General features: G+C 43.9%; 1 protein-coding gene across 1 annotated transcript; it reads left to right on the forward strand.

Annotated features, from left to right (window-relative positions):
• The first annotated feature begins 207 nt into the window (after window positions 1-207).
• LOC139543218 (uncharacterized) lies at window positions 208-10,253 on the forward strand. The gene is made up of 10 exons (XM_071349478.1): window positions 208-428; window positions 536-735; window positions 953-1,097; window positions 1,258-1,551; window positions 1,681-1,780; window positions 1,912-2,118; window positions 8,133-8,276; window positions 8,721-8,899; window positions 9,166-9,374; window positions 9,953-10,253. The coding sequence occupies exons 1-10, from the start codon at window positions 208-210 to the stop codon at window positions 10,138-10,140; spliced, it is 1,887 nt and encodes a 628-aa protein (XP_071205579.1). The 3' UTR covers window positions 10,141-10,253.
• Window positions 10,254-14,370: the final 4,117 nt, after the last annotated feature.

Raw genomic sequence — 14,370 nt, forward strand, 5'->3', positions numbered from 1 at the left:
GATATGTCCTTGCTTAAAAGTGCTAGCTAGTAGTGCCAGAGTGGTGTAAAACCAAGAGACTCAACTGACTGAATTGTTGTCGGTCTGTTTTCCTCGTTGAGTCTTTGGGTTTCAAACCTCTCTGGCGCTAGCATGCACTGGCTTGCACGGAAGTGACACAATTATGGGTCAGCGGCTAATGAAGTGTCTATTAGAGTCATCGGGATGATGAATGTCTTTTGGCCTCATCTCCTCTCACCAGTGGCCTTTGGGAGGTGGCACCAGGAGTTTGCCCGGGCAGATTGCGGGCACAGACTGGTGCAGAGGTGGCACTACCTGCTGGAGTGGAGGAGACTGCAGGAGGCGTTTACATCCTGGAACCGCAGGGTCCTGATCAGGAGAGGGGCCCTAGAGATACAGGAGAGAAGGCAACGGGCACAGCTCTCACAGTCAGTCTATGGAGCATAGACAAATTATATAATATGAAATGTCTCCATTTTGAGTGTGCCTTCAGAGTTTAACATTGATCAACATTGTTTGTGTGACCCCATCTCAGCATCCTGTGTGGCTGGCGGGGTGTGGTCGAGCGCAGGGCGGCGTGTGTGTGTTACTGCAGCGAGAGGAATGATCGGATGGCCGCACACACCCTGCAGAGCTGGAGGAGAGCCACAGCGCTACGGTCCCTACACACACACCTCCTCACACACCTGCTGGAGAGGAGAAGGACACAGGCGCTGACCCTAGGGACACTGACAGGTTGGCCTGGCGTCTTAACTTCAATGAAACCTTCTGTCATTCACTTCTTCTTTCCCATACATCCTCCAGGGAAGGCCAACCCTCAATGCTTGTCGAGCTACTGGGTGTACAGGCTTTAAGCTCCAGAGCAGGACTGCAGCAAAAGCCTGTACGCCCGGCAGTTCTTCATGAATTCCATGGCTGTTAAAGTGCAAGTGCTCAATCTCACATGTTGTAGGGAATATGAGGCAGAGTGAGGCGGTGACGCCAAGGTTGTATGGTGGTGCCAGGCTCATCACGTTGGAGGAGTTGTGTGACAACCTGCAGCTCCAGACAAGCCTTCACTCCTGGAGGAGGGAGAGGAGCAAGCTCCAGCTAGCCAGGTAGCTACCACCACACTGCTGCTCTCTCGTCTTGGCCTCTTTTTTTCTCGCTCTGCGGTTTTTTTCTTCCTTTTCACTTTCTTGCTTTGGAGTATACTTAAACTGCTCTGTCTCCCCTTCAATGTTTCCATCCCTTGCTCTCACTCCCCACCTGTCTCAGACTGTACTGTGTGGCCCGGGCGAGGGAGCAGGTGAGATTGGCGCTGCAGCGTTGGCATGAGCTGGCATGGGATTCCCAGGCCTGCAGGGTGCACAGGTTCAGGACTAGACTGGCAGCGCTGGAATCCTCTTCCTCTGGGTTCGGCAGCACCTCTCCCCTCTCCCTGAAGCTTGCTGTGGCAGAGCATAACATCAGCACGGAGCTCAGCGATTTGTCAAACAGCTCCTCTTCAGCACAGATGGACAGAGGACGCCCCCTACTGGCCTCATCCCCATTGGAAAGTCTCAAGGCCTGGTCAGTATGGTGAATACACACACACACACTGTTTGAAAGAGAGGTGGTGAGTGTTAGAGTATGACTGACACACACATACAAACATTGTGTAACCCTGCTTCAAGGCCTTTTGCTCTCCTCTCCACAAAGCTTCCAGGTCGAGAACCATGTTGATTTTGCAGAGGGTGACCAAACTTTCTGTCTCTCGCATCAAAGTCTCCCAGATCACAAGAGCTCACCCAGATTAAAGGTATTTCAGCCTGCATTTGTATAATCTCCACACATTCTTGCATCCTTTATCAAAACATACAATAATGCCAAAAGTAAATAAAAAAAATCCATCTTCTCTCTATACCCCTTACCTCCATCTCTCTTTGTCAGGGTGTCATGGGGAGTGTGGTGGGCCGGATGCTACGTCCCTCCCTCAGTGTGGCCTTCTCTCAGTGGAGGGACTATGTCAGAGTCGGCAGGGAGCAGCGACGCCTCATGGGCCTGGTGGCAGACGTCCGCAGACGGGCAATGCTTGGCACCGCCCTCAGCCTGTGGAGGAGACACACCCAGAGCCTCAGCACCGCAGCCATACACATGGTCAGTATTATAGCATCATTATATTTTTATTAAGCCTTATTCTACCAGGGAAGCTGAAATTAGCTCCCTACCCTTTCCTATTTTGCCACGATTTAGCTGTCTCAGACAAGTTTGAGATCGCTTGTTTAATGTGAACCGGTCAGAGACGCAATCTGAGGGCTACCTCTCCCATATTTGAGCCGTCCCAGACATCATGATATTTTCAAAAATGTTTGATTTTATCGGCACAAAATCTCCAATGCTCTTGTAGTGTGAGATGTGCAACGACAAGCTTTGAGAATGGTGATCTGCAATCGCCATTGACGTTGTTTCGCATCACCCAGAATGTGTAGACTCTTGAGCAGGAGCGATGTCTACTACTTGCCTACTAGTATGCATTTGTAATTGCCTTTAACCAAAGCATCAAATCGTTACACCTCTGAAGTTCACAAGCAATACTATTCAATTCAACATTTATTGGCTAGGTATTTCAACTCTGTATGGCAAGCGTGAATTTCTGACTGAAAATGTTTTATGAGGCTGCTTTGAGCCACAGCTCGTTCTAGCTACACAATCTAATCACATCGTCACATAATTGTTTTCGCGTGGTGGTATCGAGAATGCTCACGGCCAAGTGAAGAATCTTGTAGTGTGTGACGTCCCCGTCTGTGCCGCATTGTTTAGTTTGTGCACCACTACGTTGGCAATACAAAAAAGTACAGGAAAGATGGTTGTTTAATGTGAGAGGCTCAGCGATGTTAAGATTTTGAAAGTCGTGTAGTGTTCACCCAGCATAAGGGGTGTAGTGGTAGAGCTTCCTTCATATTCAAATTGTATTGGTCGCGTACACATAGTTTTGTTGCGGGTGTATCGAATTGCTTATGTTACTAGCTCCAACAGTGCAGTAATACCTATAAGGCTGCGTTGAGACAATGACCCAAGCCCAGCTCAGTTAATGCCTACCATTGTGTCGCTGAGTTGACCATAATGCTTCAGAAAATGTACATCCATGGGGCAATGGTAGACACACAATGTACGTGTGAGTAACCTAGTTTATGTCCCTCTAACTGCCCTGAATGCCTCTGCTGATCCTACAGCTATTGTATGCAGTAATCATGTGCATATGAACCAGAGTTATACTGTTAGCATTGAGGCTGTGTGCTTTAGTAGGAAGTCCACTGTGTGCAGCTCACCCTGCAATAACATAAATAACATGAGCATGTCTACCTCTCCTAAGCTTCCCAGTAAAGCAATGAAAACAATCAAGCCTCCCAGAAAACTGCTAAAAATAGCTCACGTTCAGAAACAAGGTTCAAGAAATCAATAACTTGCTGGTAACAGATGACATTCATATTATCTCTGAAACTCACTTCGATAATACCTTTGATACAGTGGTAGCAATACATGACTATAACATCTACAGAAAAGACAGAAATGCCAATGGTGTTGCTGTTTATATTCAGAACCACATTCCTGTAAAGCCTAGAGAGGATCTAATGTTAAGTATTGTTGATGTAATATGGCTACAGGTTTTGTCTCAATTAAAGCCCATTCTTGTGGGAAGATGCTACAGACCACCAAGTACTAACAGTCAGTATCTGGATAACATGTGTGAAATGCTTGATAATGTATGTGATCAACAGAGGTCTATTTTCTGGGTGATTTAAATATTGACTGGCTATCATCAAGCTGCCCACTCAGGAAAACTTCAAACTGTAACCAGTGTCTGCAACCTGATTCAGGTTATCAGTCAACCTACCACGGAAGTTACAAACAGCACAGGAATGATATCATCAACATGTATTGATCACATCTTTACTAACGCTGCAGATATTTGCTTTAAAGCAGCATCCAAATCCATAGGATGTAGTGATCACAATATAATACCCATATCTAGGAAAACCAAAGTTCCAAAGGCTGGGCCTAATATAGTGTATAAGAGGTCATACAAGAAGTTTTGTAGTGATTCTTATGTTGATGTAAATAATATTTGTTGGTCTGTGGTGTGTGAGGAGCAACCAGACGCTGCACTTGACACATTTATGAAATTGCTTATTCCAGTTACTAATAAGCATGCACCCATTAAGAAAATTACTGTAAAAATGTAAATCCCCGGGGATTGATGAGGAATTTAAAAATTGTATGATTGAGAGGGATAAAGCAAAAGGGATGGCAAATAAGTCTGGCTGCACAACCGATTAGCAAACGTACTGCAAATTGAACAATCATGTGACTAAACTGAATGAAAAGAAAGTATAATGTGAAACATACATGAATGATAATTCAAAGGTTCAGAGCACCATAAATTATAGGCAAAAAAGGCACTCTCAGCTCCATCATTCATTGAATCAGATGGCACATTCATCACAAAACCCACTGATATTGACAATTACTTTTATGATTTTTTTTTTCATTGGCAAGATTAGCAAACTTATGCATGACATGCCAGCAACAAACGCTGACACTTCACATCCAAGTATAAATTATGAAAGACGGGTATTGTAATTTTTTATTCCATAAAGTGGAAGAGGTGAAAAAAATTGTCTATCAACAATGACAATCCAACGGTGTCTGACAACTTGGATGGAAAATTACTGAGGATATTAGCGGATGATATTGCCACTCCTATTTGCCATATCTTCAATCTAAACCTACTAGAAAGTGTGTGCCCTCAGGCCTAGAGGGAAGCTAAAGTATTTCCGCTACCCAAGAACAGTAAAGCCCTCTTTACTGGCTCAAATAGCCAACCAATCAGCCTTTTACCAACAATTAATAAAGTTTTGGGAAAAATGTGTGTTTCACCAGATACAATGCTATTTTACTGTAAACAAATTGACAATCAACTTTCAGCACGCTTGTAGGGAAAGGACATGAAACAAACACAACACTTACACAAATGACAGATTGGCTGAGAGAGATTTTGGGAACTGTTTTGTTAGACTTCAGTGTGGTTAGTTTCAGAATGGGTGGGAAGGAATAAGTTAGTCCTAAATATTTCAAAAACTAAAAGCATTGAATTTGGACAAATCATTCAATAAACCCTAAACATCAACTAAATATTGTAATAAATAATGTGGAAATTGAGTGAGTTGAGGTGACTAAACTGCTTCAAGTAACCCTGGATTGTAAACTGTCATCAAAACATGATGCAACAGTAGCTAAGATGGGGTGAAGTCCATCCATAATAAAGCGCTGCTCTGCCTTTTTAACAACACTATCAACAAGGCAGGTCCAACAGGCCCTAGTTTTGTCACACCTGGACTCTACTGTTCAGTCGTGTGGTCAGGTGCCACAGAGGGTCCTCGGAAAATTACAACGGTCTCAGAACAGGGCAGCACGGCTGGCCCTGAAATGAACACGGAGAGCTAACGTTAATAATATGCATGTCAATCTCTGATGGCACAAAGTGGAGGAGTGATTGACTTCATCACTACTTGTTTTTGTAAGAAGTGTTGACATACTGAATGCACTGAGGTTTCTGTTTTTAAACTACTGGCACACAGCTCGGACACTCATGCATACCCCACAAGACATGTGACTAGAGCTCTCTTCACAATCCCCAAGTCAAGAACAGGCTATGGGAGGTGCCCAGTACTACGTAGAGCCATGGAACTCTATTCCACATCAGGTAACTGATGCAAGCAGTAGAATCAGATTTTTTTTAAACAGATAAAAATGCACCTTTTTGAACAGCAGGCACTGTGAAGAGACACACACAGGCACAGACACACTCTTACACAACACATAAGACACACATACACATTCATTTTGTATTGTAGATATGTGGTAGTAGAGTAGTGGCCTGAGGGAACACACTTAATGTGTTGTGAAAAATTTAATATTTTAAATTGTATATAACTGCCTTAATGTTGCTGGACCCCAGGAAGAGTAATGGGGATCCTTAATAAATAAATACAAATACCTAACAAAACAATACACGCAAATTCCCCAAAATAAAAATAAAAAAGAAATATAGAATTGTTAGAGCGAGCAATGTCAAGGATCCGGAATATAAATGTTATGATGGTGTATATTGACATTATGGACAGCATATGAATAGAAAAGGTGTGTACAGCAGAAGTTATATAGGATGAGCCTTGACTAGAATACAGTATATACATATGAAGTGGGTAAAACGGTATGTAAACATTATTCATGTGACCAGTGTTTGATGACTATGTACATAGGGCAGCAGTCTCTGTACATAGGGTTGAGTACCGGGTGGTAGCTGTATAGTAATAGTGACTAAAGTTCAGAGAGGGGTACTGGGCGGAGGCTGGCTAGTGGTGAATATTTAACAGTCTGATGGCCTGGAGGTGGAAGCTGTTTTTCAGTCTCTCGGTCCCAGCTTTGATGCACCTGTATTGTCTCCGCCCTCTAGACGGTAGCAGGGTGAACAGGCCATGGCTCGGGTGGCTGAAGGCCTTGATAATCTTGTTGTCTGTGTGGATGGACCATTTCAGGTTGTTTGTGATGTGCACGCTGAGGAACTTTTAAGCTTTTCACCCTCTCCACTGCGGGCCCGTCTATGTGGATGGGGGTATGCTCCCTCTGCGGTCTCCTGAAGTTCACGATCAGCCCGTTCGTTTTGATGACATTGAGCTAGGGGTTATTTTCCTGGCACCACTCCTCACTGTCTCCCTGTAGGCGGTCTCGTTGCTGTTGGTAATCAGGCCTACCACCCAGGGCCTCTAGCTTAGTGATGAGCTTGGAGGGCACTATGCTGTCACCTGCAAACGTAATGATTGAGTTGGAGATGTGCATGGCCATGCAGTCATGGGTGAACAGGGAGTATAGGATGGGGCTGAGCACACACCCTTGTGGGGCCCCCATGTTGAGGATCAGCGTAGCAGACGTGTTGTTGCCTACCTTCACCACCTGGGGTCGGCCCGTCAGGAAGTCCAGGACCCAGTTGCACAGGGCGGGTTTCAGAACCCGGCACCCTAGCTTAATGATGAGCTTAGAGGGTACTATGATGTTGAATGCTGAGCTGTAGTCGATGAACAGCATTCTTACATAGGTATTCCTCTTGTCCAGATGGGATAGGGAAGTGTGCACTGCGATGGCGAATGCCGTCATCCGTGGATCTGTTAGAGCGCTATTCAAGTTGTAGTGGTTCTAGGGCACGTGCCAAACTCATTCCATAGAGGGCCGAGTGTCTGCGGGTTTTCGCTTCTCCCTTGGACTTGATTGATGAATTAAGGTCACTAATTAGTTAAGAACTCCCTCTAAGGCGTTACCCCTCACATGGTTGTCTTAATTGGTCTTAATTGAAAGGGAAAACCAAAAACGTGCAGACACTAGGCCCTCCATAGAATGAGTTTAACATCCCTGGTCAAGGGTGTCGGGTAAGGTGGAGGTGATATGACCTTAACTAGCCTCTCAAAGCACTTCATGTTGTTGGAAGTGAGTGCTACGGGGCGATAGTCAGTTACCTTCGCTTTCTTGGGTACAGGAACAATGGTGGACATCTTGAAGCAAGTGGGGAAAACCAACTGGGATAGGGCAAGATTGAATATGTCCGTAAACACTCCAGCTTGCTGGTCTGCACATGCTCTGAGGACGCGGCTACGGATGCTGTCTAGGCCGGCAGCCTTGCAAGGGTTAACACGCTTAAATGTCTTACTCACGTCAGCCACAGAGAACGAGAGCTCAGTCCTCGTGAGTGGCGGTGGCCCGCAACGGCGGCACTGTTTTCCTCGAAGCGGGTACAGAAGATGTTTAGCTTGTCCGGGAGCAAGGCGTCAGTGTCCACGACGTGGCTGGTTTTCCCCTTTTTATAATCTGTGATTGTCTGGAGTCCTTGTGTCTTGTGACTGAGCTGTTGAATTGCGACTCCACTTTGTCTCTGTACTTAACGTTTTGCCGGTTTGATTGCCTTACGAAGGGCATATTGCTTCCATCTAACAGATCTGCAAACATCGAAGGGATAGGACCAACTGGAAGGGATAGGAAGTGGATTGGGATCGGCTGAAAGTCAACATGTGTGCCAGTATTCTCGGTCACCTGTCTCACGTACTCCCTGCTTCACACAGGAAACTGCAATTCTGACTTCCTCTGTGGCTCACTGGAGAAGGGTAGTCGCTCACCAAAGGTCAAAGGTCACCCTGCAGAGGATGGCCGACGACTTCCACACCACAGCAGTCCTCAGGAGCGGCTTCTTAACATGGGAGAAAAGGGTAGGGAGACGAAGCACAACTGCCTCCTCCAAGTGTGCACTTGTACACTACCATCAAGGAATTTACTGGTGTAGGGAATATGATCGAAATCCCATCAGTCCATGCTTACACCAATCCAATCCTGGTATATAACCATACCTTCAAGTATCATTTTTTTAAGGTAGTTAAATGTTCACTTTGGGGAGAAAGGAGAGAAGAGCTAGTGGGCTAGAGTGAGATATACATTTTCATAATGAACTTTTCTTCGTCCAGTGACGTCCAAAAACGCAGACCATTAGTGAACATTAACACAACCAATAATTTCTCAGCTAGGAAAAAAAAGCTAATGTTTGAACATTTTACTCACATCGATTTATCCTCCAATAATAAAAAATAAAAAAATGTTTTAATAAGGGTAGCCCTTCTGCTGCTGGTATTATAGGTTAATAACATCCTCTCTCTCAGCGGGTGTTGATTAGAGTAAGACCAGACCCGGAGGCCCGGGCCCAGCTGGTGAGGAGGGCAGTGTGGCTGCGGAGGAGAGGAGAGAGACAGAGGACCCACAGCGCCTTCACCCTCTGGACAGCACGCCTCAGACAAAGCCAGGCCGTCACCGCCTTCTACACACACACCACGCTCACCAGGTTGTGTGACATATATATTCTCTATATAAAAAAATGTAATACAAACAAAACATTATTTTCAAAGGTATAGGGGATTAAGAGAAATACAGGCACTGCTCTAGATGCTCCTGTAGTTTCATTAGCAACATTTTGACCACAAAGGGCATTTTGTTTAAGTTTCACTTCTCCTATGTGGGATTTTGTTGGATGTGTGCACATTACTTATCATAGGATTTCTCCTGACCAGTACCAAATCCCTTCTTTCCCTTCCCTACGTGTTTGTGTAGGGTGTTTACGGCGTGGGAGCAATGTGTCCACTCCCAGAGGGAGATGAGCGCTCTAGCCCGGGCCCACCTCCACCAGAGGCTGCTTGGCCAAGCCCTGGCCCACTGGAGGGGGTCTGCCACCCGCAGCCTGGAGTTCCGCAGGAGAGGCCAGGAGAGACTGGCGCTGGGGGCCAGAGAGAGTCTGCAGCGCTGGAGAGATCATACCCACAGTGGGTCTCACTTAATAATCCAGCGGCCTGTTCAGGGGGATTTAACGTTCCAGAGCATTCAAATAGAAATGTATTGAGTAGGAATAATTCATGTCTGTCAGATATAATAGGGAATCTTGTCAGCTCTATTCATTTCTATTTCAACAAAAGCGTTTACTTTTCTCTGAATACACCCATTTTTCCTAATCGATTCCTGGGAGAGAGTGAATGCACACTTTTTTGTTCTAGCCCAGCCCTAACACACCAGAGTCAACTGACCCACTAGCCACCAAAGCCCTTGATCAGTTGTTCTGTTAAGGCTTGGCTATAACAAAACTGTAACCACTGGGTGTCCCCCAGGAATGGGTTGAGAAACACTTTGAGTGTGTTGTATCAGCCACTGTACAAGGGTGGAATAGTTTTACAGCAACTCCACTTTTCAAACATGCCATACACTTCATGTAAGCAAAATATACACTTGGAACAGAACTTGGCATTGCCACATTAAATCCCCAGTGCAGTCAATACTGTTTATCCTGTGTTTTGTATCATTATTGTACAGCAGCTGATGAAACTAACACTGTGTGGTTTCTCCAAAGGGATGTGTGAGCTGAGACAGCTACTGGGTCAGTATGTGGAGAGTGAGAGAAGGGCAGCGAAGAGGAGAGCTCTACACACCTGGGTCCAGGCCACTGTGAATGTCAGGAAAGCCCAAGACTTACACCAGCAGGCTTTCATGAGCAGGTCAGTAGCAGTTGGGGACATGTTCAATCTGCAATGTAACTGAACATTTCACAGCAGGGGGCCCGGGGCACTTATTTATAAAGCGTCTCAGAGTAGGAGTGATCACTGTGTATGATCATATCAATATTGCAGTTTACTTTTAGCTGTTTGTATGGTAAGGTTTGTGATGGGGCTGTGACGGTCATGTAATTTTGGATCAGTAATTTGCCAGCCAAATGGCCACGGTCTCTGTAATAACTGTTTGAATAGCCAAAAAAAAGGTGTTGCGTGTGCTGCTTCTGCACCTTTCTGTGTGTCTGTGGAAAGTTAGAGAGAGAATAATTTACCCATTTTTCACTCAATTAAATATTGGTTTAATTATACCTACAGAACATGTTTGGTCTAGTCTTGATCAATCTTCCCATCTTTCCTATCCAACCCCAATGACAATCATCTTTTCCATCAATATGCAAATAGCCTTTGCACTTGCCTGTCTCACTGTAAACCAGTGGTAGTCAGGGCCTCATTACTGACGGGCACTCAGGGCACTGGCCTCCAACATATTATTATTATTTCTGGTGGCAGGTGGGAAGGCCTCCAACCAAAACTTACTTAGGGACCCAAAAGGCTAGAGCTGGCCATGTTCAGATAGCATATGAACATGGTATAATGTGAAGAAAAGCAGGAAATTTGCTTTATAACTGAAAAACTTTCTTCATGGCAAAATGTGTAAAATATAAGATGGCACTGTTAGTAATTCCGCAGCTCGCAAGCGGCTCTCAGGACCATAATAGTCAGCTTGTGAAAATATGAAACATTTTAGTAGGGGTCCTCGCCCAGGGGCTCATAATATTTGTGGGTTCATGACATTAAAAAGTTTGAAAACCCCCGTGTTAAAACACCTTGCTTGTTACAGCAAGGAGCAACAAAGTTTCATCACGTTGTTAAGAGTCCATGTTATCGCAGAAACTTACTAAACCACTCAAATGCCTGGCCGTCCTGACTTCCAAGGTTTTTATAGTCAACTGAAACGAATCATGAAAAACCATTTAAACTGAAATAAAATAATTAATATACCATACTGAAACTAACTAAAATAAAAACCATCATGAATTATCTTTAGCAAAAATCTTAAGTTTTTCAAGCTTTTTAGGGGTTTTCAAGCTACTGAATGTGGTGGGTAAATGCAGCCAGGAAATGGCATGTTTCAAAAGGCCTACTAGCTTGTGCATCACAATCACTAACTAGCTAACGGGGGGAAAAAACTTCTAGGTAGCTAACTTGATTCGGTCACACTAATTGGATAGTTCCATTTAGATCTGTTTAAAAAAAAAAAAAAAAAGGGTTTTATATATAAATGTGATTGTCACACTTACAGGCACCATAATTTCTCTCTGTAGGCATATAATATTAAAACAATGGAGAATTTTAGGCATATCTAAACTTTTCACAGTAGCTGGACAAAGATCCAATGTAAAGATAAATGGAATGTCCACTCACTGTTCTACTGCTCCCAAATAGGCATATGTTTTATGAACATATTTGGAACCATCTTACAGATCACATCGCATTCACACATCTCCAGAAATTGCATTGCATGCACTCTATGGACATTGCAACCTTAAAAGCAGGATGTTGAATCATTCTAATAAGATTGGTTGTAATAAAATTAAATGAAAAACAAGCAGTTGCTTTTTAAACAGCAATAAATACATGTAATGATGTCATTAAATCGCCAAGATAAGAAGACAGGCATTGCTGTTGAACCAGCCTTCGTTATAGTAGGCCGAAGGCTTTTGAACATATGAAATGGAAAACAAGCAATTGTTACAGGTTGCAGATAACTAAATACCAGGTTCACCGGTATTCACCAATGTTCTCATCTCTCATTCCAACATTTGTCAGCTCAGTTTTACTCCTCTCAAACTTTATATTTTAATAGCTTTGGTGACTAAGAGTTATTTCCAATCGGTCTCAGGAGCCAAACCCTTTATTGACAGTCTTAACTACGCTATTGCATTGGGCAGGACAAAAAAAAGCCTTCATTGAGAAGGGAGGCTGTGCTTGGTTTTTACCCCCAAAAAAACAAAATGGGAAAAAACTTGTTTCTAAATAAGAAGTATACAGGCACCAAAAGCACATTAGGCTATTCATTTTCCATGCGCATATGGGCAGTGTGTGTTACGGCTGAGTTTCCGCTGTCAACATTCATGCCATAACTAACTGCATTACTGCTACTGCTAACTAACTCGCATGTTGATTTTGTTCACCCACACCAGACGCGATCAAGGACACTCAGGTTGAAATATCAAAATGAACTTGCAAGCGTCACAAATAGAATCAAGTTGTATTTTAGCGCCTGTCTATGCAGACGTGCCCGAGCAGTGTGGGTGCAATGATTGAATAACATGTATGTGTACATTTATTTTGCAACGCTTGTGGTGTGGTCAGCATGTACAGTGCGCATGTTGATTTTGTCCACCCACACCAGACACGATCAGGACTCGCAGGTTGAAATATCAAAACGAACTCTGAACTAACTATATTAATTTGGGGACAAGTCGAAAAAGCATTAAACATTTATGGCAATTAAGCTAGATAGCTTGCTATTGCTAGTTAATTTGTCCTGGGATATAAACATTGGGTTGTTATTTTACCTGAAATGCACAAGGTCCTCTACTCCGGCAATTAACCACAGATAAAAGGGTAAACCAAGTTAGTTTCTAGTAATCTCTCCTCCTTCAGGCTTCTTCTTCTTTGGACTTTATAGTGCGGTTGGCAACCAACTTTAAGGTGCATTCCCACCACCAACTGGACTGGAGTGTGGACCTCAGTTCATCTTTCAATCACCCACGTTGGTATATGCTCCTAAAAACCAATGAGGAGATGGGAGAGGCGGGACTTACAGCGTGTCACAAATGGAAGCAAGTTATATTTTAGCGCCTGGCTACGCAGAAGCGTGCGAGCAATGATTGAATAACATGTATGTGTACATTTATTTTGCAACGCGAGCGGTGTGGTCAGCATGTTAGGGATGGAAGATGCCAGTGTGCTAGTTTTTTTTTAAATGACGAAATTGCAAACTAACGTGCGTTTGACACTAGCGCCGCCTTAACTCCAGACGACGATAGAGCCTTTACTGTGCGCTGTTTTAATTTCTTGCCAGTATAGGACCTCCTATTATTAAAGATTTGTCTTGACTTTTAAAATCTACTACCTTTTTAATATGTGGCATACCGGTGAGCAGAACCATTTTAATCTTATTGTCAAACAAGTCACTTCAAAGGTGTTGTACACTACCTGCGCACGTTCATCCACTAAAATAATTCCACCAGCCACTTGATGAATGAAAAAAAGACATCCGATAGAAAAACACCAGAAAGTGTAATGGGACTTGACGATTTGAGACACTTGTAACTTGGCTTGAGGCCCTTCATAACAGCATTTTGGGGTGGCAGGTAGCCTGGTGGTTAGAGCGTTGGGCCAGTAACCGAAAGGTTGCTGGATCGAATCTCCGAGCTGACAATGTAGAAATCTGTCGTTCTTCCCCTGAACATGGCAGTTTACCCACTGTTCCCCGGGAGGCCGTGATTGTAAAAATAATTTGTTCTTAACTGACTTGCCTAGTTAAATAGAAGGTAAAACAAAATTATAATAAGAAAAATGTTGCTTCAACGGACTGTACCGGCTCACTTTCGAACCTGCACCTCAAAAGGGACATGGAATGACTCCATTGTGGCATTGGAGTCATGAAAAGGGCTAACCTAACCAATGACCCATCATCACCTTATGTATTACTGCATCTCAGTTCAAAGAAATGACATACCAAAAAACAAACTATAACATCCAAATGGCTCCTGCCTTCCACGCATGCTTTCTGCCCCCAACACTAAAACTAAATCATATAAAAACAATATTTTTTATACGACTGAAACTAAAAAATAAACTAATATAAAAACGCCACTGCTGGCTTGCCTCTGAAGCTAAGCAGGGTTGGTCCTGGTCGGTCCCTGAATGGGAGACCAGATGCTGTTATAAGTGGTGTTGGAGGCACTCTTTCCTCTCCTCTGGTCTAAAAATAAATATCCCAATTCCCCAGGGCAGTGATTGCCGACATTTGTTTATTTGATTTATTTAACCTTTTAGGCAAGTCTGTTAAGAACAAATTCGTATTTACAATGACAGCCAAACCCGGACGACGCTGGCCCAATTGTGCACCGCCCTATGGGACTACCAATCACGGCCGGGTGTGATTCAGCCTCGATTTGAACCAGGGACTGTAGTGACGCCTCTT

The sequence above is a fragment of the Salvelinus alpinus genome, chromosome 17, assembly GCF_045679555.1.
Source record: "Salvelinus alpinus chromosome 17, SLU_Salpinus.1, whole genome shotgun sequence".
Lineage (NCBI taxonomy): Eukaryota > Metazoa > Chordata > Actinopteri > Salmoniformes > Salmonidae > Salvelinus > Salvelinus alpinus.

Coding starts and splice junctions, on each gene's coding strand:
- LOC139543218 (XM_071349478.1), top strand. CDS start 208: ATGAATGTCTTTTGGCCTCATCTCCTCTCACCAGTGGCCTTTGGGAGG. Junction 429..535: donor CAACGGGCACAGCTCTCACA/GTCAGTCTATGG, acceptor ACCCCATCTCAG/CATCCTGTGTGGCTGGCGGG. Junction 1,781..1,911: donor AGAGCTCACCCAGATTAAAG/GTATTTCAGCCT, acceptor TCTCTTTGTCAG/GGTGTCATGGGGAGTGTGGT.